The sequence below is a fragment of the Cygnus olor genome, chromosome 8 (genome assembly GCF_009769625.2).
Source record: "Cygnus olor isolate bCygOlo1 chromosome 8, bCygOlo1.pri.v2, whole genome shotgun sequence".
NCBI classification, from domain to species: domain Eukaryota; kingdom Metazoa; phylum Chordata; class Aves; order Anseriformes; family Anatidae; genus Cygnus; species Cygnus olor.
The window spans coordinates 30,079,023-30,105,208 of NC_049176.1; the positions used below are offsets into that span (position 1 = coordinate 30,079,023).

The window sequence follows — 26,186 nt, forward strand, 5'->3', positions numbered from 1 at the left end:
TGCTGCAGCTATGGCTCTCAGTAGTTGCACTACAAAACCCTCTTTCAAAGGTTTATAACTCTCCTGAAACAGGGACAGTCAAGCTTTCTTCTTTAAGGCTGTGTTATTCTTCACTGTTATATCCCCTTAAAAGCTTGAAAATAAAATTTCGTTTCCTATCGACTTTGTCCTTCTCTAGACAGTAAACATAGTATTTTGCTGTAGTTTTAGTGCACCACTAGCCAAAACGTGTCTCCCTCCTATTTATTTCTTCTTCTGAGCACCCATATCATCATCATCAGTTACAGAAGCAGCACCTGCACAAACCTGGTGACAGGGGCATGAACCTCTGCAGAAGGACACTGCATAACCCCGTGGAGGGTAACACGAACTCCCACTTACTTCAGCCACACGTCCCACCCAGGAGCTGCAGGGACAAACGGCTACCACAGAAGGAGCTCTGCACCTGGGGCACCACGCTGCAAGGCTCGTGCCCTATTCCACCCCACCAAGGACGCAAAAAATAGGAAGCAAAGGGCAGAGCCACGCTGCGGTGCTGGCCTGGTGCAGCTGGCAGGGACGGGGACAGCAGCAACCAGCGGCGTGCAGGACAAGGCAATCCAGAAGGCAGCAGGGACGCCTCGCGGGGCACTGACCAGGCAGCGGGGACACTTTCCATCAAGGCACTTTTCCATCACGCTTAAGGAATGACCAAAGGAGAAGTATTTAATTAGCACACCATTTCATTAGCCATCATTATGGGCCCTTGCCTGAACAACATTCCCCTGCAGTTTGCTTCCTTAATGAAGCAATTACATCTAGGCTAGTACCTAAAAAATTAAGGTCTGTTGTCCTGAGCACTGCACAGAAGCCCAGTAAGGGATCACAGCGGCAGCGAGGACAGAAGAAGGGACAATTACCAACCCCATCTCAGAGACACTGACAGAAGGACTGAAAACAGCCTGTGTAGATCACTGCTGTGCGGCCCAATACCCACAGGCATTCAGACTTTTGCCTAAGGGACTTGAACCTATCATTTCCCTACACAAAGAGCTGGACAGAGGGGAGATTTCTAGATCCTATTCCAACAGTTTGTTGCCTAACTCACACCTATTGTACGGAGCACCACGAGTAGTCTTGTGGGACATGCACTCTCAGCAACACACTTGAGTCCCAGCTATGACTTTGCAGACTTCCTGCTAGCATATGTCAGCACAGCCATGAAAATCATCATTTCCTTCTCATTTCTTCCTCCCTCCCCTACTCACCCTCCCAAGATGCTCATTCTCGTGAGGGGTCACAGCAGCATTTTAATCGGTTATGGCATGATGGCTTGGCAGGACACATCCAGCAAAACAGGGATTTGAACCCAAGCTCCCCTTGTCCCAGTCCAAGACCATTTTTCCTTTTATCAAGATACCAGGGGCACAGACCCAGTCTGCATTTGTCTTTGAGGATCACAGTACAACTTGGGGCCTTGTAAAAATGATATTGGCAAAGACTGGAGGGTTGTATCTCCTGTCTCCTGTGTAGGAGTAAAATTCCCGGTGCGGACACGATAAGAGACCTTGAAAAATTAACCTCGCAGAGCTCCTTGTCACAAGGAGGATCCTGACTACTAGTTTTACTTGGCACTTTTTCAAAATCAGGGTGATTTTTCTTGGTAATTTTGAAAGTAGGACAAAGTTCCGCCTTAACTTCAATACCGCCTTAAATATTAAACAATTTATAATGTGCTAAAACTGCAACAGATTGCGCCAAAGCTGCAAATTCTAAATTAATACCAACTTCCCACCCACGGCCTCCCTGGGCAAAATCTTGGAAGGACAGAAGAAACAGATTAGCATTTCAAAGCTGAGCCCCAGCCTCCTCTGAGCTATCGCTAAGTCTCCAGGGCAAACAGGCACTTCCCTTGCGGAGCATTCAGGAATGCAGATGGCCTGCTCCTGTTAGGCAGAGTCCCCCTGAAAGGCAGACTGGTATCTCAGAGAGCTGCAGGAGCAGGCAAGAAATCTATCTGATGGACCGCAGAAAGGACTCGGTGTAAATCTGGGAATACGGGAAATATGCTGCTAAAAAAAAAATAAAAATTGCAGTCAAGTTAGAGAGGGTAAGGGTTTAAATATATTTGCTAAACAGAAACATCTGGTTTGGTTTTAATTGCAAGCTACAGGCCATAGTTAATATAAGAGGCTCTGAAACATAAGCAATGCAATATTAACCACTGACAATGCTCAAGGAACTAAAAAACATGTTCTACTCGTGTAAACTACATTTTACTTCACCGTAACACTTGCTCCAAAAATGGTCATCCCTGGTTCCAAATTCTAAGAATCCCGTTTTCTTAGAACCATCCACTGTCATTGCTGCAGTTCAAGAAAATCCATACACTTAATTTCATATTCCTAATGACTGGTGAGCACAGAGAACTCGTGCATTTAAATTCTCAGCTGCATTTATAATATATGGAAATATTCAAATGAGCTAAGGAGATTCCTAGGCAATCTCTGCTTTTCATCAACCACAGCCGGCTACCAGCCCTCAGCGAGGATGACACCTCCTCAGCCAGAAAATGCAGTCCCTACCACATGCATGCAGGCTGCCTCTGGAATGCAGCTTCCTATCTCCTGCTTTGCCCTCAGCACTTCTTTTGCATGGTGGTTTGAAATATGCAAATGCTACAGAGAATAGATGATTAAAAAGTCCTTTATTTCAAACTGCAAACATACTACTGCTGGTGAAGCTAAGATCCATTTGGTCCACCAAAGAATCTTCTTCAAATAAAGGGCATCTTCATCCTTCTCAAGACACTGGTCTAGGATAGGTAGAAACTCTCGAGAAAAAAATACGTTTTACTTGAAAATGTGTTTGAGAAAGCGACCTTTGTGTAAAAGAATATGAAGGTTATGTTCCTTAATGAAATTCAGTGATATTTAAGGCACGTTGTTGTAAATCACGAATCAGTTTTCCTCTGTGCAAAGGAAAAAAAATCTATTAAACTCCCCCAAAAGTTTCTGTAAGCATTCTGCAAGCAAAAATTTCTACAGGCACTTACCATTAAGTTTTGGATTATTTTTTACAGACAAGACCAATGATCTGTAATGGGTGCCAAATTCGTATAGTGTCATGAAGCTTGAAATGGGGAAAGCCTCTAATGAAAGAAAATATTTGTAAATATATATAATACCTAAAGAGGATCCTACATATAATGACTAACACCCAGTCACAAAACCAGTGAGATGTTTCATGCACAAATATCACCAGGTTATTTGCTCTTATAACAGGCTGCTAATGTAAGGAGCCATTTGGGTATAGAAATATTAATCAGAGATTAATTAGTTATCTGGGAATACCAAAGCAGCTTCTTACAAAATACAGAAAACACGACCTATACCTCCAAGGATGGGTAAGAAGAAAGTATCTTCTTTGATGACTAAGATTTATGTAATTTCACCACAGGAGTATTTCAAGAACGGAAAGACTTTGATATAGAAAATGCAAGTGCTGAGACAGATCTGAAAGAGATCGCTACCCTCTGATAAACTGCGCCGAAACTGAGAGCCCCGAAACCGAGACAAAGGAAACATCAAAGCTCCCTTCTTAAAGAGATGAAAACAATCAAACACAGTTTGACCAGAGACTGCAGAAAACTCACAGACTTTTGGCAGAAACAATATGTCAGAGCAGCACAGATAGATCCCTCCGGACCCTGCGGGTTCGCGTTTGTGGGGAGCAAAGCATCAGCTAACAAACCATGCTTCGGGTACGGATGGTCACAACGTCTCGGGACTGCCCCTGAGCTCCTGGGGAAGCCAGCAGCAAGCACCAGCACCCGGCCAAACCCTGCAGAGCCACCGCGGGGCCAGGCTCAGCGCTGCTGACCGACGACGCTCAGGGTACCACGCTGGACCTTCAGCCTCGAGTCTCCTGTTCTGCCGGTCAGAGCCGGCTGTTTTACTCCTGAAGATGTGTCACAACGAACTTGAATAAACAAAGACCAGGATTTAATTGCATTTTTAGATTCTGAGTATTTATTAGCAGGCCTGTCGTAATGCTTCCTGTAAGTTAGTGAATTGACTTGGTATAATAGCATTTAGTTAAGATTAGTTATCTCTGCTAATGTTTAAACTGCTTAAATTATTGCAGACAAATGAGTCTCAGCAACCGTTCCGTGAACACCAGACTCACCAACTCTGCGTGTAAAAAGCTCAGCCCCTGCAGCAGGACTCTCTGCTGATCCCATAACCAGCACCTAGCAGTTTGGGTTCACTAAAGAAAGCGGCTGCACCAGAGCAGAGTTAACTGTGAGCAATCCCCAGTGGGAGGAGGCAGGGAAGAGGATGTGGATGCCTCTCCCATCCTCCCCTGGCTGCCGAGGACAGACCATTCAGCCAGGCAGGGCACAACCTCCAGGAAATACATATAATGGGAGTCACTATTAAGCCTTAATCAGCTTTGAGAGAACATTAAGACTTGGCTCATTTTCCTTTCCATTTTAGTAATTTTGGTGATAAAATTACTTGGCTCCGAACACTTCAAAACGCCCTTTTCTATCCCACATAGGATATTGTCAGATTTTCCCTTGCAGTGTTTTCCATTCATTTGCATAAATTATCTTTTCTTCTTCTCTTAAATGATGCTAAAATAAACAATGGAAATATACAATTAAAGTATATTCTCTTATTTAATAATTAGATACTATCTTTGCATTTACGGAACCCAAGTCTGACATCCAATAAACCCGCGACAAAGCTCCAATTAGCCCTAACAATGCCCATAAACCTGGCAGAGCTTTACAAAGATATGTAAATGTCAGCACCTTTATTTTACATGAAGAAAATGGTGCACTGAAAGCAGCTCAGACGCGCGGTCGAATCGAATCACATCATGTCCAAGAATCCAGCCCCCCCTTTATTCCCAGGCTAATTAGCATTTCTCATACCGGTGTTCCTCCTCTTAGCAGTGCCCAGCTCTGCAATAACACGCACCAGCAGATAGGAAATATCACCCCTAGTCCTTTGGAAGCAGCTGTCATTTTGCTGTAAAACAATTGATTATACATACCTCCTGCTTCTTTGCAAGTTCTGTGAAATGCTGATCTTCTAATTAAAATATATCTCTAGAGGGTTTGGTGGTTTTTTTTATATAAAAAAATTCTTTTTTGGAGAAAAAAGTCATCCTTTGGAAAACCACCGAAGACATGTCAATTACTATCTTTAGCACTCAAAAATTAAGTATTCAGAAATCGAAGATTTTACAAGTCATTGTGTAAGTTGAAAAATATTAGTGTTATTAAGCAACAACAGTTGCAGAACACAGAACAAGACGACAGCCCAACTACACATCAGGAAAGGAAGAGAAGTCCATATACCCAGTGCTTATTTTCTGTCCTTTGGTAACATCATCTGCTCTCATAAAAGGCCAGCAAACACAGGGAAAAATGGAGCACAGGTCCATTTGCAGATACAATCCTAAACTCTGCTCTTAAACCAAAGCAGCACAACAGGCAGCCATTAAACAGCAAACCAAAACAGGCACATCAGGATGCAGAGAAAGCTTTGAGTCATGCTAATGGCAGTCTGACCACTGCCCAACCACCCAGCTTCGTCCAGGTAAAAGCACTGCAGCATCCTCAGATGCTCTGCCACACCGCAGCATTCAGCAGGAAGGACAGGTGCGAGGGTCGGCAGACAGAGTTAACAAGCACCAGAGCACAAGGAGTTGCTCAACAGAAAAAAAAAAAAACACAAACTTGAATAGAAACGAAAGTGGTTAGTCACAAGGGATTATAATAGCCCATAGTAAACAGTCCGGTTCATCAAATAAACAAAGTAAATATCCCGTCCTGCAAGATGCTGGGGAATTCTTTGAAGGGAAGTGAAAGATCTCTGTTTTCAGTGAATTCAATCCCATAACTTGCTCTTGAGCAGCTGTTCAGTGGGAGCTGGAGAAGCCCAGGCTCCCACAAGGGAACACCAAACCTCTCAAAGCACAGAAGAGATGAGCACAGCCTGTGGCTTACGATCCTGAACCCAAATAGCAAGGTGTAAACGCACACTCTACATACCAGTGGGTTTAGAGGGACTTGCAGAAGTAGCTTCAGAAAATAAAAGCTCCTTCATCGTACTAAGAAGTACCTCACCAGCACCATCGTACTCATCGTACCTCACCAGCTCCTATTTCTCCATAACAACCTGTCGGCGCCTCCTGTTCTGGATTTCAGAAATAAAAGCTCCATGCTGCAAAGGCTGCGTCCTGTGAGGAGACCCATTGGGCACTTGAGGGCACACAGCAAAGGCCTCTGAAGGCTTTGGACCTGTACTTGTGGTTTGAGGGACATACTATTAAAATCAGCCGCTCTCAAAGTGGCAGAAGGGCGGAGGTTGACAATAATAAATTGCAAGCTCCTGTGCAGTCAGCCAAAAGCAGCATCTTCTCTCCAGCTCCACCAGATACAAAATTAGAAACAGTTCTGGCAGCATTTTGGCTGTTGCTTGTGAAGCAAAAGGAAAGAGACTTGCTAAAATTCAGCTGACAGTTTTTTGCATTTATCCTGGGTTCAACCACACCCAAGTCTGCTGAGCGTGAAAAGTTCCTGCACTGGCTTCAGCCAACAAGAAACAGAAGGGCCAGGCACACGCAGCACTCTGCCTTTCATTCACAAAAGCACACATTTCTGCTTACAGATGCCTACATCACACTGGATATGATCAGATAACACCAGACTCACAGACGTGTTACCAGAAGCAGCTGCTGCTGGCAACTGCCAACAGAGACTCAGCGATGTGACCTCATCTGGACGGTAGCTGCACTCGTAAGTACTACGACAAGCAAGATGCACCCGATAGGAGGCACCACATCTGCTGTACCTTTATGAGTCCTCCAGCTCCGTGTCACACACTCAGCAGTACAACTTGCTGCCGTTGTGGGCATATCCGTGTGAAACTCGATCACAGCATTATTAAAATGTAAACCCACACCACGAATCCCACTGTGGGCTTTTAAACCCGTACGGCTACACAGAACTGCCATGAAGACCCAGGGCCCTCCATTTCTTCACCATACCAGTCTTACGACACAAACTTGTGAACTTCACAGCAAATTGCTATTTCAGCTTAACAGCAGTAATGCTTTCGGCAAAATGTTTGTTATCAAACACAACAGGCAAGAACAGCAGATTCTGATGATGCTTAAGGGAGAGAAATTAACCCAAAATTCCTTACAAGCAAACCTCTGCTATATTATGCAGCCTTAGGACAGAGATTTATGGCTTGCCTAAACACACTTCTCCTACAGACTATCCCCTACAAACTATCACTCCATGGTAATCGTACGTCTGAAAGCATCTCTGCTCAGCTCAGCATTTAATATGACAAACCAGCAGCTAATCACATCAGCCGTCACACAACGTGGTTTGATAGGGAAGGTTCAAAGACTGCTTCCAGTTAGCATGACCTTTGCCAGGATTTTTAGAGATTCTTGCGTAGATTTACCAGGAAACACTACAGCAACAGGATAATGAGAGACACGAGAAGCCAAGACCGGGCTGACAATGTTGTGACCGATAAATCAGATCTGCATTAAGAATTGCATGTGTAGATCAGCAGGACTGAAACTTTGAGCGTGCACACTGTGGTGGTGGCAGAACACAAAATCCTCACAAGTAGAAAGAAAAAGTGGAAGAGGTGACTCAGATGGAAAACAGGCGATACAACCAATGAATAATAATTACCAAAAATACATCAGAACTATCTTCCGGCTGAAGAACAGCTTGGAGAGGTACAGCGAGGAGATCCTGTTTTATGAGAGCAATGGGCAGTAGAAGGGCAATTCACCCAACTTGTTCCTGGCTGAGACCACGTGTGAGACAAGTGAGGCCCAGACATCTGTGGGATGGACTTCCAGTGGGTCCTTGAGAGGCAGCTGCCTGTTCCTCAGCTATCCATCGCTGCAGGGAAGTGGGCGCGTGACCCAGAGCGCTCCACCCAGCCCCATGCTGCTAACAGCAGCAGGGCCTCCCTTTTCCCTAATTACTGGATTATGCAGAAGATAGTCAGATCCGCCAAGTCAGGGCTTTGCATTATCATTCCACGCCCCTACGGAGGCTGCTGTGATAAAGCACTAGCTGGACACACCGCGCTCGTTAACCCCTCCTGCTCTGTGCTCACAGCATTAAGGCTGCACACACAGCAGTGTCGGCCTTCTGGTCTTCTTGGACACAGCTGAGGTACGGGGAATCAACGCCAATTCCAGCCCCCTCCAGCTCCCAGCTATTCCGGCACAGCCCTATCTCCTTAAAGATGAGCTTTCAGCCTGCAGCAAAGTCACTCGAGTTGACTAGGGGCCAACTTAGTCTTCGAGATCCCTTTTGAGATGCTCAGGACACTACCCCAAAACGAGAGAAGAACTCTTGTGACCTCAGAATGCTTGTACAGATTATCAAATTCAAGGCATATTTCCAGCACTGCCTGATCTAATCACCCCTCTTTGAAGAAAGCGAGATGCTATAGTAGTTGTTTTCTAAGTTGACTGCTGCAAAAGAAACTGCTATGACCCAGAGGAACAACCCAAATCAAAATAACACTTCCAAAAATACAGTTCCAGCCTGGAAAAGTTTACTGAACTCTTAAAATTTAGACCACCATGCTGAGTAAGTTCTGAAGGTTACTGAGAGGCCATGCAGGGAAATCTGATTTCAGAGAGGGTGAACCTCACAACATGGCCTACGTTTCAGCCACTCTTGAAAGTGGACTGTAAACACGTGAATAAATATACATTCCTGAAGAATAACCACATTCAAACTTTTGCAGTAACATTTAAAATTCCTCTGAAGACCAAATGAGCTTTGTAACTGTGGTCCCACTCTTGAGAATGATGAGAACACATACCTGAAGAGCACGAGCTTGCAAGGAGCTCTTTGTGGGGAGACCCAGACGTGCACGTGGAATTTAATGTCCAGTGCAAGTTGCTCTGGGATAAAGCAACTAAGATCTGGTCAAGGGAGCCCCTGTGTCCTACAAAGCTTCTGCAGGAACACGAACTCCCAACCACACCACGTGACTTGCAGGACAGAGACCTCCAAAACTAGCATTTTTCTGCACAGAATTATTTACCTCGGTGTTATCAGCTTAGGTCAACAACCTGTCACTATGTGAACAGGCCCTGCGATTTCTTTCCAAACGGTAATCAAACTGTGCACACCTCCTTCGCTCTCCCGTGTTCCGAGCGTTACTTACAGTTGTGTGATGAGAGACGCTGCCTCCGATATTGAGGTTTTTGAGGAGCTGGGGAGACCCTCCATACTGCCCCGAGATCTGCTTCCTGACTTCAGCAGCTACGGTTCTGAAACGAGACAGGGACAACGTTATCTCTGTAAAAGAATCACAACACAGACAATTTTCCTCTGCTGTGGGAGTAAAACCAAGCCCTCAGTGCGCTGGTCAGAAGAAGAGCGTCACCGGTTGCTGAGAGCAGCCCGTGTATTAAACTCCTGGAGAATCACGAAATTCTTGCAAGGCTCCACATACATGTTCTTAACAGCAAGTGCATCTTTTTCCTTTTGTGAACTGCTCTTTTGTGCACACACGTGGCAATAAAATACAGGACACTGAGCACAAATAAACTTGCTCCCAGCAGGCTCTCTCTGGTTCCCACCATGGCAAGTTCTCCTCCAGCGCTCTCCGCACCCCTCGGCAGTTCCAAGCCTGGCCACACATCTGCTCTTGTGCTCTGCTCTCTCTTTCTCATCCCTCGCCTATTTTTGTTTGCTGCAGTCCCAGGGACGAGGCCTGGCAGCCCCTTTCCATCCAGCAGCCAGCCCCTGCGGCACCCAGCTCCGCGGCAGGAAAGCCGTCCCACGCAGGGGGGGCTGACATGCCACGGGAGCAGCACAGGGGAAACAAGCGGGCGGGTCACCACAAAAACCTTTCCCTTTTCACAAAGAAAAGGCAGTGGTGGGCTGGTGGTGGGATACACAACTATCAGGGCACAATGCCTTGTGCTCTCCACCGGACAGAAATCCCACTAGCGGGCAACTTTTCTCACCAGCAAAGGGAAACGCACACCAGTCGTCCTGTGGATGGAGGGTGAAACATATCCGGGGCCTCTTTTGGGGTTTTCACCTTCCCCGGCAAGCCGTGATCTCAGCAGCAAGCCTGAAAGCACAACCCTCGGGTAAAGCCACCGAGGGAACCCCTCAGCAATCAGCACATCGGAGAGGGAAATGCCAGCAGCCAAATGCCACGCCGCAGCTCGCCTCGGCAGGAACGCTTTTGTTTCCGAGCAAAGCCCAAGCCCAGATTCTTCCCCCACAAAACCATTTTGCCGCAAAGCTGCTGACCGACCCGTCCCCACGCCCTGGGCAGGAGGAGGGTGCTGCTGCAGAGGGCAGCGCCTGGTTTGTGGGCCACATCCTGCTCCCCGGATGCAGCACCGCGGCCTGCCCTGCCTCCCAGATGCGCGGTGTCCAGCTCCACGGAGACGAGAAGCAGCAAATAAGCCACACGTCGCCATCTGCGAGGGCACGGTACTGGTCAGGGGGATTTATTTCTGCCAAATCAGCGATCTTTGCAGGAACAGAGTCATCGCTCAGGGGAAGGTGCTGCGTGCCACCACGGTGCGAGGGCTGCTGAAACCCTGCAATATAACGGGGGATAAAGCCCTCCTGCCCGGCCGTCAGGCAGCGCTTCCAGCCCAGGGACTGCTGCGGCAGCGAACGGTGGGCAGGGATGGGGGCAGGTGGAGGCAACTGATGCCAATGGGACAGAGGGAAACTCTAAAAGGGAACTCGCTGGGGCAAGGAAGCCTACCGTGGAGAGCAGATGTTTCCTCGGGCCAACGATGGGAGTAAGATTAGCCAGAGGAAGCATTATGTTGTCTTTTTAAAAAGCGGACTGCAGAAGGAAAAAAAAAAAAAAAACACGTTTTATTTATTCTGGCTGCAAGATGTCGTTTGCTGCGTGTTCGCCCTTACCCGCAGGAGGCTCTGTTTTCACTTCTGCAGGGTGGCTCCTGGAAGCACAGCAAAGGGCTCCCGCTGGGTACGGACCACGCTGGGGGTGTCCGAGCGCCCTTGAGGCACCCCCGTCCCTGCTCCCCCCGAGCACACACACCTACGTGCACACCCGAGAGCAAACCACGCGTGCTGCTGGGATCTCCGGCACAATTTGGGATGTATTAAAATGGCTGCTTGGCACGGAAAGCGTGACACATCCGCAGCCGATACGATGCAAACGCTTCCCCGCGTTGCAGATGATCTGTTTTAAACCCGATCTCTCACTCCGTGCAGTTCCTCACCGTACGCAGAGGATCAGGACCTACGTCCTGCCTGCAGCGCGGCGCTGGAAAAACTAAAATCTTTCCCTGTTTCAAGAGACACGCGCTGTTTCCAGCCGGAAAGTACAGCCCGAGGAGGAAATTCGTTCTCAGCCGTGAAGGCACAGCTGACGGATGCCCACACACGTTACCAGGAGAGGCTCCTCCTGCACGCAGCAGCTCTTTATAAACCCAGCGTGCCTGGCGTCCCGTGCTCCAGAGGTTCTCAGTCCTTTCTTCTGCGTGCTGGCCCCAGCTGGGACCCCTGCTGGACGTGGAGCACCCTGTCAGTACACCTTCACTCCGCTACGGTTGTGTTTTACCCCAACCTGAAGCAGAAGCAAGCTCGGCTACGACGACAGCCCTGCTCAGGGGCACCACGAGCCTGCACGGCTGCGATTCCACCGCCCGACGTCATCCCTGCTGGGAAGGTCACTTGATGCCCAAGGCGGAGAAATGCCATAAAACCAAGGGGTGGCACTGATCAGCGCCGCTTCTTACCGCGTGCTGTGCGTCGACGGCTGCTCCGTGTCGGCGCCCCATTAAAAACCTCAAGGAATACAAAGAGTTCCCCCGAGGACTATCGCAAGGACGAATCACAGAAAGTCCTTGCTGAACAACATCCAGTGTGACCACGACTGGCATCGTTACCCTCAAGTCCCAGTGCTCCCCCCCTTTAGCATTTGAGCAACCAAACCCTCCCCACGTGAGCGAGCTGGTACGGCCGGACCTCAGATTCCCTACTGGTGCCTCCAGGACTTCCTACACCTCACTCCAAGCCCGCAGTCCGATCCACAGACCTCGGGAGTTACCTTTCTGTGTCGCTGCATTCACAGACATACTGAACTGCTGGAAAGTGTCGTGCTTCTGACACTTAGAAACCATCTTCCAAAGAAATCTAGACACCAAGAGTATTTATGTTTGGTTTTGTGGCATCGGTTAGGTCCAAGAGCCCTCTGGTCCAGCTGGCAGCCTCGCCTCGTAACGCAGTTTCATCCTGATCGCTCACTCCCGGTGAGGCCTGCCCAGCGCTTTGTGGAAACAACTCAACCCTTTCCTGTTGAGCAAACACTTTAGCTGACAAATTTTAGGACGGGTTCTTCGTGGCTTCATCGCACGGGTTCCCTACCAGCGGTAATGCAGGCGGCTTCCACTCCTCCATCTCCAAAAGCTCTTTGTCCATGACGAGTGCCATCTATTCATGACCAGTAGGTCACGTTAGAGTATAACCCTGAACGTTGTTTCCATTATAACTAGAAGCAAGGCTTCCTACACCAACTTGGGCACGCCAAATGCAACCAGAAAAAAAGAAATAAATCTCAAAATAGTCTCCGGCTGAACAAAAAAAATCCATTTGGTGGAACACAAGAGCCATTAAAGCTCCTGATAATTAAAAGGACACATAAAAAACTGCCTCTTTAATAGCTATCTTATATTCAGCATGTAACCTGGGATCCTTAGACAAACATTCCAGTTAATTACAGCCCGCGGTCTCGCGAAGCCCAGGGTCTCTATGTTTAAAGTACGCCTTCCCCAGTCACTTCCTTTCTGACCTCCTTCACTGGTTAATTATTGTGTGTGCATGTGGTTCACATAGGGAAAAAGAAAAAAAAAAAGACAAAGGAGAGGAAAAAAAAATCCCCTTGGAGCTGGCTTATAAAGCAGAACACGACAGGTCATTTTCTCAGCGCTCAGAGCCGCGAATAAAATCAAACCATTGGTTTGCACGTCCATCTTCCGTTACTGCACACAAAAATATTCCTGCTTTTATGTGGCTTACCCTGCCAAACCCACGAGATGTTCCTTTTTGTTTTCAGCTTAGGAAACGTACTAGAAATATCAGTTTTTCTCGTCTTCCCAAGGAAAGGCTCACCAAGACCTCTCAAGGACCTTAGCATCCTTTTGGCATTGGATGCTGGGTTGTGTCACTCGAGGGGTTAGGAGCTTTTCCCTTTCTCAGAAACAAATAACACAGGTCAAACAGAGCTGACAATTTTTGCCCCAAATGGAGCTTAGCACTGGGTTTCCACTCAGACTTGGGTGTTAGCACAACTCAGTACTCACTCAGTGTCCAGCAACTGACCGTCATGCAGTGACAGCTGTCACTTCTCTGTAAAAACACTCAGCTTTCCTGCACCCACGTCGTAGGAGACATCGTTCTTTCTCCAAACGCTTTGTGGAAGTCTCTCTTTTCCAACAGACGGCTCCGTCCAGGCTCCACCGCGGTGTGAGTCAACAGGTACGCGGTGTGGTGCACGAGGGAACCGGCTCGAGGGAGAGCTCTGGCCCCGAGCTACCCTGCCAGCGCCGCCGTGCGCTGCACGCAGCCTGCCTCCGAAACCCGAGGTCCTGCTTCCTCCGGAGCGACTTCCTCTCCTTTCGAGTGGAATGGGTTTGATTTACGACCTGAAGCGGAGGAAATACCCTGCCCGATCCTGAGTGCTGCGGGGTAAGTGTGGGTTCTTAATTGGCACAGGAGATGAACAACAACAACATGTTCCCTTTTTCCTTACCACTGATTAAAGCAGCAGTCACCGTACGACGCGACCCGTGGTGCTCTCCTGACAACAGTTGGGTATTAAGGCAGAAAGGATCACCCCCAGGCTGAGCTCCCAGGAGACCCAACTGTGAAAACCACAGGACTGGATCCTCCAGGAGAACACAGCCACATCTCACATTAAAGACAAACAAGGAAGCCTAGGACAAAGCAGCAGCGCTAGCTGAGCCTCAGAGACAAGCTGTTCTGCCTTCTCGCCTGCGCCGAGCAGCCGGGGATTTCCGTAAGCCTCGCAGGGCGCTGCTGACTCCAGCACGAGACATCCACAGCAGCTGAACAGGGCCAGCAACGCAGCTTTTGGAGAAGAGGAAAGAAGCTTCTGTTAAAAATACTTTCAGTTATCCATGAAAGCGTTCTGACAACGCAAATGGCATCTGGACAGAGGAGGAGAACAGAGTGCTTGAGCACCCTGCTGAGCCCACTGCACTTGTGGTGCCCGTGGAAGCCAGCGGCAGCTCTGCTGTCGGTTTCAGTGGGCGCAGGCTTCACACCGCCCCTGTTTAACCTCAGGCAGGGCAAAGGCGGCTGTCAGTGTCCCTGACACATCGCTCAGGCCATGCCAAAGGGCTCTAAGTGAACACAAATGTACGTTTAGGCTTCCCAAGGCTCCTCTTGCAGTACCCCATCAGCGTCAAGGGAGCTTCCACGGAAATGAGGCACTAGCTCCGAATGTAGCAAATACAAGAGTTTTGCCCTCAGAGCACGGGAATAAAGACAACAAGCCGAGAGGACTCCAAAAATGTGTCCACACACAATGTGAAACCTCAGGATGGTGGGAAATTTCTGGATCACTTATGACCCGAGAGCAGGACCAGCTCCTTCCAGGCAGGGCTCTGCTGAGGACCGCGGCCGCAGGCAGCAGTGCCATGCGGCTCCGGGTGATTCCCGTTCATGCGGAAGCACCTAGGGACAAGCGGGTGGACACGGGAGGGTGAAAAGTGTTTTCTGCAGATGCCACCAAAAGCCGGGAACAGGAAAAGTGAAAATCCTCAGCAGGAGAATAAAAAACACCAGTAAAAAAATCACACTCTGAGCTTTGCGTGAGGCTGAAAGGCATAGCAAAACTGAGGGTAAGGCAGGTGCATTATTCCAGGTCAGAAGGACCCTGTTCAACCACGGGAGCAGGGAAGGAAGAAAAAACTCTTCCAAGGACAGACACCTTCAGAACGGCGATGCTCTGACCGAAGCAGCAGCTCTGGGCTACGTCGCCCTGTCTCGAGATGGCTCATGAGCAACGAGAGGGCACTGAAACAGGGACTTGTATGAAAGGCTGCATTCATTTGCCTAGCTGTGTATGCTGGGTGATGCTTAAAGAGCGATTTTTCCTTTCTCTTTATATGAATTCCAACCAAATCCGCAGGTCTTTTCCTCTGCCGGCCCCTGGGAAGACTGGAGATCTGGGATCCAGCCTGCTTCAGTGCCTGGGACGTTGAGGAACTCGGTACTGACCTTTCTGGAGGTGGTGCTTCCACATCCCATTTCACATGCGACACCATAACCAGAAAAAATACGGGGATAAGGGAAAGGGGTGAGCATGTGTCGGGGACAGCACAGCCCCAGAGGGGCCGCACGCAGCACTCAGACCAAATGCTCAGCCCTTGGTGAGGCAGCTTGGCTGGCTCAAGAGTAACGTACTGGTGCTTGTTTGGCTTTTACCCAGAGGTCTTAATGCTCATAGTTCACCTGGCTGGAGTGGATCCCACCTTCTGCTAACTCTTTTCTAGTCCCCCAAAAACACCTATGAGCTGAACAGAGGCACTACATAAAAACACATCTGTTCTTACACAGGGATGGAAAAAATAGCGTACAAGCGACTACAGAAGTATTATGATACTCCAGGATGTTCCAGTGGTTTAATAAAAAAATCATTAACAGTATATTTTCAATTAAAAATTAACAATTTCAGGCAAGATTTCAGGTATTAGTTACCCCTCTACAACAAGTTTAACTTGAGAGTTTCTTCTGAGAGGGTCAAGAAGAATGAATAAGTACATGGGGTGGCCAAAGTTCAAGCTAAAAATCTCTTCTGGTTTGAAGCCTTCCAATAAAAAAGCAGCATGACCTGGTCAGAAAGATATCTTTTAACAGGCTGTCTTAAAAAGATTTTTTCAAACTGCTGCAGGAGTCACTGATAGCTGCTAACCCTAACATTTAAACGTGCCAGTAGTAACAAACAGCCACCACCTGACCCCGGAGTCCTGCGTGCACCCTTGAGGTTCACCACACTGGTTGAGGAGAGCACAGGCAGTAAATCAGTGCCGTGAAGACCACATCTGTGGTCTTTCTAAGAAACAGAACAGCCAACCTCCTGTCTCTTTTTCTACCACTACTGTAATAACGAGCTTAGAGACTCGCATCTCTTTGGTACGCAGGCCTTAAAGTAATTTACCTTCACGGACCTGCAGCATGTCCCATTTGAATTACACACTTTCAGCCAGACCAAGAGCGGCATGACCATTTCCTGTGAATAAGACAAATGGTATGTCTACCTCAATAAGCAAGCCAAACCGGAGGGCAGAGCGTGAATATGTGATGGATCTATTCTTCTTCAAACAATGGAACGGGGGAGGGCTTCCAGCAGCCACCAAGGCAGCTCCTGGGACTTCCTTATGCTGCCTGCTGGTGAGCAGAGCCCCATCTCTCAGCCTCGGGAACAGGAGCATGCAGAGCAGCACTTTCCGTGCCAGCATGAGGAGGGATACAGCTCAGTCCAAGCACCCTGGCTGCATCTTCTGCCCACAAGTTTTTGCTTTCAAGTGCACTGCGTGTGCTGTCTGCGAACCTGAGATTTCTCAGGCGGCGATACTAAAACATGGGAAATTCCAGACAGAAACGCAGCAGCCTGACAAATAAGCATGAAAGAAAGAGGAGTTGGAGTTGCGACAGCTCTGCTCCCGGAGGAGCCGACCTCACCGCAGGCTGCCTGGTCCTTGCGCAGGCACGGCCTACGAGGCCGGTAAACCCCACAAATGAGCCTGGCGACTCAGCCCACCTCTGCCCGCACGCACACGCTGCTGCCATTTGGTTGGCTTGAAAACACATCAAGCGGCTTAGATGCAAAGGTACACAATGGTGGCACAGCTGCAACCCTCACGGTCACCACCCCATGAAATTAACGTGTCCGTGCTACTGCTTGATGAACCGACTGCACTGCGCGAGAGGCTGACGGAGGCAGAAGAAAGGAGCACCACGGTGGTGACCCCAGGGCCCTTTTATTTAACTTCCTGCCGGGGCTGCAGGACTCCAACGCTCCTTCTTCTAGTATTTGTCTCTCATGTGACTATTCCTCTGACTACAATCCCGAACCAGCTCAAACGGTGTGGCAGCAAATCCAGCCCTCTCCATTCCTCAGACCTTGACCTGCCACGTTAACCCCTGGCCAGAGCACACCCAAAACTGCAGAGATGGGCGAGAGGAGCAGCGTTTTCACCCCTGCCTTCAGATCCTGCGTGGGGTGGGATGGATGCCCCTCCTCTACCTCCTTCCCAGCCTCTTCCTCTGACCAGCTTCTTTTTCAGTGGCCTTTATCATGATTTCTGCAATTGCAGCCGGTTGTACCTACAGTTTTGTCACTCAGTGGCACGAAAACGACCCTCCTTTCACTTCTGCCCACAGCCTCCCGAACAGCACCAGTGAAACCCACGGCTCCCACCTGAACTCTGCCACAAGTCCCAGCTGGGAGGGGAGCCACGGAGCAGCCCGGCCAGGCCTGCCCACAGAAAATCCACGGCTCCCACCTGGAACTGGAAGCCTAACTCATAGCGAAAATTTCAGGAACCTAAAATAATAATAATAACAATGCATGAAACGGCGCTGCTTGGCGTCGACCGGCTCTGCGGCTCCACGGGGCTGACAGCAACAGCACCCAGCTGCCCCCTGCCAGGGGCACACCGTCCCCCCACGGCCGAAGGCCCCCACAGGGGCTCCATTTCCCCACCGGGCCGGGCTGGGGCCGGGGCCGGGGCCGCAGCAGCGCGGCCCGGCAGGGAAACGCCGCGGGGCGCCCGGGAGCGGCCGGCGCGGCCTTTGTTCGCGGGCAGCCTCACGGAGAGCCGCCCCCCCGCCGCCGCCTTTGTCGGGGGAACCGCGGCCCCCTCAGGCCCGGCCCGGCCCGGCCCCACCGCGCCCCGCCGGGTGCAGGCGTCGCCCCGTCAGCGGCCCCAGGGCCGGCACGGAGGGCGGCGGGGGGGCCGCGGGCCGCGCCGGACCCGGCCGCCCCTCAGCTGCGGGAGCCCCCCCCGCAGCCATAACCCGCACCCGCGCCCAGCCCCGGCGCTGCCGCCCCGCTACCTGCTGATCTTCTGGGCGAAGGCGCGGCGCTCCGCCATGGCCGCGCTGCGGGGCCGGGAGCCGGGAGCCGGGAGCGGGCGCCCTGATGCTGGGCGGAGGAGGCGCGCACCCGCGCGGCGCAGCCGGCCCAGAGCCCTCCTCCTCCTCCTCCTCCTCCTCTTCTTTCCTCCTCCTCCTCCTCTCGCCGCGCCTCCCTCCCTCGGAAGGGCCCGGACCCCCCGGCACGGCCCCAGGAGGGGGCTGGAGCTGGGCAGCGGGCTCCGACTTGTGCCGGAGGTGCTCGTTTTAACGGGGTAAACGGGGAGGAACACGCAAAAATAAATCTGTTTCGGCGCTTCAGAAAAGGGTTGGACCCGGGACGCGTTCTCGCAGATAATTCCGAGTCAACGCTACACGACATGTGCTGTGCATTAATCTAACCCAGGGACCTATTAATAGTAATCCAGGAAGTGTCCCAAAGTAGCAAGTGTTAATTCACCCGATCCCATCTGTTTGCGTTGTGTGAATGTTTCTAGCACGTTGTGCCTGCAATCCGAGTACACCCATTTTTCCACCAGCAGAAGCCACCGACTTGCAGCTGCACGCGATTATCCTGCGTTTCTGTTTGTGTGTGTTTGCCCAGGGAACGTCAGGCCCCGAGGTCTGCGGATACGTACCCATGCGAGCAATCCCTCCGGAGCTAATGGGGCTGTGGCATGTACGAAGCGGGTCCGGCGGGGATACGGTTGTGGCCTGCCACAGAAGTGTGCTGCCACGCATCCCACACGTGCACGCAGATGGAGATGCTGCAAAGCAAAGACCCATTGTGTGCCACCGAGCGAGGGCTGCTCTTCACCCAGGGGGAGGGGAGGAAATAGCCCCCAACTGTCTGCCCAGACAAAGACTTCTGCTCTTGAATTGCTGCCGGCGTGTAGGATTCCTCCCCGGCTAAGTCCATCACGGAGGGTGTACAGGACACCCAGCCAGCCATAAACCTTCTGACATCCGAATCAGTTCTCGTACACGCTGTGTGCTCACAAGAACAGACCTCGGCATGCGGGACCACCAGAAACGTTTCCTCTCTCCCCATCCCCCATCCCGCATGGAATTTCCTTTCCAAAATGACATCAGCCTGAGATGCAGGAGGACTCATTTAGTCCTGCCTTAAGGGAAGCTGTCACTGCCTGGCTCTTTTATGCTGAAACTGAGAATCCTGCATCTCTGAAAAGGGGGATTCTTGTTGCTGCCAGAAGGTGCCAAGAGCGATCCAGCCCCACGAGCCCTCATACAGACACAGAGGAGTTAAGGTCCATCAAGAGAGCTCTTGGATTTTAGGTTTCGTTCTCCGGTCAGTTACTACTACTGACAGAAAAACTTGATTCATTGGTGGCACGTGCAAATTTGGCTGAGTATTATCCCCAAAAGCTACGTATGCCTTATTTTAAAGCTTTCTACAACTGGTTTGTTAGCGTGGGCTGCTGAAAAGCAGAGGGTATGTTTCAAACCGCAGTAGTGACACGGGCGACTTCAAGGCTGTGTCTGTCGGGCAGGAACGGCGCAGCTTGAAGCAGCCACCCAGCCACCCGTACCGCCTGCCTCTGCCCGCGCACCGTCTGCGCCGCATGCCAGCCGGTTCCTGCATCTCCGCGGCCTGTGGGAGCTCGAGGTAGCCGGCTGCGGAGTTCTGGGGCCAGCTCTGCTCCTCTGTCAGTGCCCTGCTCTTTCACTGCCTTTTGGCCAGACGAGCTCGGGCAGCCCGGCTTCCAGCAGCCCTCCCGCTCCTGTGCCGGAGGCTGCCGGCGGAAGGGCAGGCGGGTGAGCCGTGCCCGCGCCCCAGCCGCGCCTGACAGATGTGCTCTGACATCGGAGGCTGCGAGGAAGGGAAGTCTGCGTGGATACCAGGGCTTGAAACTGCTGGCTGAGGTGGGGACACACATCCTGCTCTGCCACCCCTGCTGGAGAGGCCTCCTGTCCTGGAAGAGCAGGATAGGAACTGGGAGCAGTCAAGCTTTAAACTACGGCGACAGTCTCTGCTTGCCAGCAAAGGGCCTTTGTGCTGCTTGTACATCATCACTGCAGAGCTACACGGAGCAAGGGACATTCACCTCTTTGTCAAGGATTTGTTTTTCATCTTGTTGAAGCACGTAAATGTACACAAGTATCAACAGAGATGAAAAAACCCTGACTCCACCCTATCTAATGTGGAACATCTAGGTACAAAGAGACAATAGAGATGTATTTCCCATTCAAAGATACCAAATGGATACAAGTAAACTTCTATCAAACACAGTTGATAGAGTTATTTAGATGCCCTCATCTGGGGGTAACTGCTTTGCAGATAAACAGGCTTTCTCCACACGGTTGGACTGAATATGAACAAAATCTCTCAAGGCAGCTGAGTCAACAAGTGAAATTCAGAAAAATAACAGAAAGATTTCTCATTACTCTTCAGACAGTAACAGCCCAACAACAGTCTACAAAGTTGGCACCGATGACTTTAAATGCTAAGAGATCACGGAGGGCAGTAGAAATGTACACTTGGATAGAGCTTCTATAGATTGACCCTAAATCTTGCAGTGTGTGGAGCAATAATGAAAAGAAATCGAGGAAAAAGTGAAGAAACACGAGGAAAAGATGCAGTCTTTCACAATTATAAATTCAGCAGTGCCAGACGTTACAATTCATAGTGCCAACAAATCCTGCCTCTGTATTGCTGACAAATCAGCATGACTGATGTGGCGTGTCTTATTTCGAGCGCCGAGGTGAGTGCTGCCACTGACAGGCACTGAGTCACGTAACCCTTCTGCCTCTGTTTTCTTTGTACCTTGTAACAAAAACAGGCCACCTATCTGAAGTTCATAGCTCAGACACAGTGCTCTATCAACACACATACCTGTGAAACAGCACCTGCCCTTCTCTCCCTCACAGTGAAAGGGTGTGAATGAAGAAGCATTTCAATCAATTCAGAACCAGTCCTGTCCAAAAAAACACACACATCCTCTAAGATAAATGACTAAAACGCTTTCTTTTTTATTGAGAATGAATTTTACCTGGCTATAATCAAATGTGGCAAATGCATCTTGTGAACACAGATGTAACTCCTTGAGTCTGATAATTCCTAACGTTGAATCCTGCGCAAGAAAAATCTTTTGGATTGTAGCCCCAAAACATTTTGCAAAAAGTGAACTGATCCCGTGCCTTGTCTCTTAGCAGTCTATTTACTCATTCCATCGCTTCCTTGTTCTTACGTAAACTTCCTCAAAGCAAAAACACCAAACATTTTCCACTGGAAATGCGTCCAGCATAATTCAATAAACAATGAAGTAAATAAGGGACTGTAAATTCAGAGAGCCATCTACTGGCAACTAAGTGAAACGAATTAAACTCGTTAAGGGCCAAATCTCTGCCTCTCTCAGGCAGGTAATTTCCTTATAGTTAAGGAACTATACACAAGTAAACTATACGTGCATAATTATCATTTCAAGACATATGTGGTAAGAGTGAAGATGCTGGTTCTCAGAGCAAGAAGGAGTTGCCTCGTTTGCCCAGTGCCTGGATTCTACTGGGTGAATGAGAAAGGAAGGGTAACAGAATGAAGGAGTGAGGACTGCCCGAGTGCCTGCAGCTTTCACTACGTCCCTTACATCCATGCTATTTCTTTTATAGACGGCTCAAGTCAGGTACAGCAAAAGCAAATGACAGCAGAGCTGGAATCTGAGCCAACGTGCCTTGAGTTTAGCGTTTCAAAGATGAGATTTAGAGGGAACAATGTTCTTCATCACCACCACCATCAGAAGATCACAAGAGATACACATGGCAAGGGAGCTACATGGAGTTCTGGACACTGAATCAAATCATGTCAACTACTGCATGAAGCACAACAGCTATGCATAAAACAGTCTCCTGCCTAGAGCAAAATTTCCCAGCCTGAGCCTGACCCACAGCAGGATCACGCTTTCTCTCTGGGGAACAGCAGCTCCAGGCACTGGTGCTCTCAGAAGATGGGGGAAACAGCAGTGGTGTGCAGTTCCTCCCCTCCTCTTGGACTTACCTCCACAATTTTAGGTGGAGCGGGTGGGGAGACCAGCAGACACTTGCACAGGAATGGTGGCCAGACTCGTACTTCTCCTGCAGAAAAAGCTCCTTTTGGAGGAGAAATGGAAATTTGAATCCTCAGCTGCACTGGCCTTTCTGCAGCCTTCTTCATATAGCAGTGTTTGACATCTGCTTCATTTTTTAAATTCTTCGTCTCTTGGAATGATCACTTGCAGATTTCTTCATTTTGATAGACAGATTCTTGAACTTAAATCTCCTTGGCTACAGACTTGCAGTACTCCCAACTGAGATTCGACTAATTTCTGCTAATGTTTATCACTTTTAGGTACTGTTTCTATTTAACTAAGATCTTAAATTAAACATAGCCTTGACACAGATTCTTACAGGTATCCTATTGGCATCTCCTCTTCTCTAGCCTCATCCTGGGAAGGAAATCTGGTTTGGGATGGAGTAAGTGGTACAAGCAGAACCATGCTGGCTAAATCAGTGGAGGCAAACACGTCAACAGCAATCTCTGGAGGGGTATGCTCGGTTTGTCCCTTTCATTTTGCATGACCTCAAGAATGGTGCACAAACCACTGTCACAATTGCTTCCACAGGCAGACTGACACAGCTGGCACATGTGAGCAGATTCACACTTTGGTAGAAAGGTGAGTCTGATCTGGAAAAGGACCTCAGGGCCACCCTTAGCAGATAGCATAGTCATAGTCAAGTCTGTGCAGGCATGTGGGAAGATTTCAAGAAGCAACATGGGAGAATCCTTTGTTATCTGAAAGGATTCCTCAAGCATACACTTTTCTTTGTTGCTTTATTGCTTGCTTGCATTGACTATCAACCTTGAAGATCCCAACTTCTTTGGGAAACCTGTGACATTCTAGAGAGATGGGTTTGCTTCAGAGACAAAATACTTGTCCATAGCTGTTATATTTTAATCAAAAATGCTTCTCATCTTTATAAAGCTCTGTATCCTTCATCTAACCATCCTATTTCCAGTAGTGTTGCTAAACGCAAACAACCCTGCTACAAGCATGTCTGAGGTTTTCTGTTGTTAAATGAGTGGGAGCAACCTTGATGTAACCTATTCTAACAAGTAGTTCTGTGAGCAACACAATTAACACAGCCTGGGTTCCAGTGTTCTCCCTTTATCCTATCCCTGTGTCTCTTTTTACTCGAACAGCTATTTCCACAAAAAAAATGAGGTATTTAATGTCTCCAAGGCTCTGCAAACCTGATTAAATTGCAGAGTGGTTTCAAAACGTTCCAGAGGGAAACAGATCAAAGATGGCTTACTTCCCTAGGAAATTAAACTAAAAATAAATGAGGAAAAATTCCCTTCTTTATAGCTCCTTGACCTAAGGTCTGTTCTGTTTACAAAACACACAAATGGGTATTTTGGAAAGCACATACAGGTTGGCCAAATATTTAATGGGCTTTTTAAAATATATTGCAGATTATTGATGAATGCTTAGATGACTTCCCAGAGGTGATCTAGTAGGCCAGTGGCACATACAGGAGTAGAAGCTTTGTTCCCCTAACTGCCCACCAATTTCGTGTTACCTTACCGATCTGCAGTATTTGGTGGGTAACTGTTCTGTAACCATGGTATCTCAAAGATCCATAAAGCAGAGAGTATCTTCTCTAATTTTCAGTCTTCTTGGCTTTGCTTCGTTGTGTTATCTGTTTGGGTTACCTACCAAAAAATTAAATTCTCCATAAACACAGATTTTAAATATTTTGTTACTTTTACCATATTAATTTAGCACAAATAGAGCTCAAAGTTGGTTTGCATGGCCTTTATGGCATTAAAATACTAAAAGCGTAAACTCTGTGATGTTTGTTAGAAGTTTGTTGAATGCAATATGCCCTCTCCCACTCCCTCTGCAAATCTTTCCTACAGAAATAGGAATTAGTCAATGTGAAGAAAACTCTTTCTTTACAGGTAGTTATTTATGGTTGCCTATGGAATTATTCTGCAATCAAAGCTTTGTTTTGCATGATCCGACTGATGCAAAAAGCAGAAAATAAATATCTTCATTCTCATAACCTGATTGCCTGAGGGATTTGCAGTGTATATCCAGATGGCATATTGTGTGGCCTATCAAATCAGGGCATGGTTATTAAATTTCAGAGCAGGAAGGTGCAGGCAACTAATTTCAGGCAAGGGAATAGTCATTTCATCTGGTCAACTGAATAATTCTTTGTTCAATATTTACCCAAATCCAAGCCATGAGAGCTACTGAGCTCTCAATATTCGAGACCATGCACAAACAGACAAGCACATTCATCTTTGTCTTTGAAAATATAAGCAAAGATGAAACTTTAAAGAACTATTATTTCTAAAATAGGTCATAAAATTCTGAAGGCAGGCCTGTCTCCTTCTGCACTGACAGATTACCCAGGACTGTGGGGACAGTCTTTCACGAATTTAGTACAAACAGCAAATGTTTTTTATATTTAAATCTTTATCTTCGCTTGGAATATGAAGATATATGCGGTGTGTGTGCAACGTTCTGTGTATTACCTCTCCTTTCCAGTTTTGAAAAGGAACAGTGACAGCTTGTGACCATTTTTTTCTACGATTTTTCAAATTTTATCACAGTAGTGCTGTTACTACGCTGCTGTGTGGAGATGCTCACTGCTAGAAAGGATTCCCCAGAAGAGATCAGGATTGTGATCACAGCAGTGAGGTGCTGTTAGCAAAGGCGAGCAGTGAGCTGAAAGGCAGGGGAAGGAGCAGAACTGTGATCTCCTGCAACCTATCTTCAGACCAACAGCTAGATCTGTGAAACACGGTTGGTCCTCTGCTTTGCACCCTTACAACCAAGATCTTCTGCACTTATGGACCCAGTATGTGGAACATATATCCATGTGATGACACATAAAAAAAACAGCACGAAATACCTGTTGTTGGCATTTATCCTCCTGAAGCTTGACTTTAGATCAGGTTCTATAATCACATGCTGAATGTGAAAAATCAAACCCAGCCTGATCATTGTTGGCCAGCAGAAGGCAGTAAAATCACAAAATGGAAAAAAAAACACTAAACTTCCTTCATCAACCCAAACTTGAGCTGCTGGAGTCCCAGGCAGATGGCGAACGCAGGGACACGGCCTTTCTATAGGATGTGAAGTAATAATGTCGTTTACAGACATTCAGCAAATTCAAGCCCCATCTTTCCCAAATCCTGCACTTCTTTGGGGGTAGCGTTTCTTTTTTATTTTTATTTTTTTTGTTTTGTTCTGTTTTCAAACATTGGCTCCTGATACATCCAATGATTATTTTAAGCAGCTGATTGATGAAGAACCTACTTTACAAAGGATTACAAGCAACCCCTCAGCACATGTAGCCTAGGAAGCTGAGAGCAGATGCGATTCCTTGACCATTTTTAGAAAATGAATTTAAAAAAAAAAAAAAAAAAAAAAAACAACCCTGGAACTCGCGTTGGCATACAACTAAACACGTAGACGTTTAGGCTGGAGGTTTAAATACCACCAGCCCCCACAGAATTCGGGGATTTTGCACCCTTTTACTGGAGTGGGGTCACACGAGCGAACAGCTCGTCCTTACACCACACTGGGGGCTGTGCGGGGCCTGTCCTGTCACACAAACGCCTCGGGCCTTCCTTCCCGGGGGCTTGTCTGCAGCCTCCGCCCGGCCCCGGCTCATCCCTCGCCTCAGCCTCCGCCCTCCGCCGCCATCCCGCGGCGCCCTCCCGCCTCCGCGGTCGGCTGTGGAAAACCACCCTCCCGCTGGACTACAACCCCCGGCATGCCCCGCGCGGGCTCACCGCCCGGTCGCCCGGCCTCCACCCGCCGCAGCGCCCGCCGGGACCTGTAGTCCTTGAGCCGCTCCCCCGCGGCCAAGGCACCGGGAGGCCGCTCCCGGCCGACCACAGCACGGAGCTCACCGCGGGGGTAAGCGGCGGCACCGCCGGCAGCGGCGGCTCGGCAGCGGGTCGCGGAGCGCCGCCGAGGGGGAGCGGCCGGGGGAGAGCAGGGCCGGCGGCGCGGGG

General features: G+C 48.9%; 2 protein-coding genes across 21 annotated transcripts in view; one reads left to right on the plus strand and one right to left on the minus strand.

The window, feature by feature from the left end:
- DOCK7 (dedicator of cytokinesis 7) overlaps positions 1-18,314 on the minus strand; it is a 99,305-nt gene extending 80,991 nt beyond the window's left edge. For 14 of the 16 annotated variants that reach the window (XM_040565920.1, XM_040565917.1, XM_040565916.1 and 11 more), the window contains exons 1-2: positions 18,140-18,305; positions 9,216-9,321 (exon numbers count right to left, since the gene is read on the minus strand). In XM_040565920.1, coding sequence (XP_040421854.1) covers positions 9,216-9,321; positions 18,140-18,177 — 144 coding nt within the window. In that variant the 5' untranslated portion in view covers positions 18,178-18,305. Of the gene's footprint in view, positions 1-9,215; positions 9,322-18,139 lie in introns of all 16 variants that reach the window. The other 2 variants (XM_040565914.1, XM_040565918.1) reach the window with 2 other exon arrangements.
- Positions 18,315-25,877: 7,563 nt separating this feature from the next.
- The window catches only part of ATG4C (autophagy related 4C cysteine peptidase), a 28,389-nt gene continuing 28,080 nt past the window's right edge, over positions 25,878-26,186 (plus strand). For 3 of the 5 annotated variants that reach the window (XM_040565927.1, XM_040565928.1, XM_040565925.1), the window contains exon 1: positions 25,951-26,088. The gene's annotated coding sequence lies outside the window, so the exon portion shown is untranslated. Of the gene's footprint in view, positions 26,089-26,186 lie in introns of all 5 variants that reach the window. The other 2 variants (XM_040565924.1, XM_040565926.1) reach the window with 2 other exon arrangements.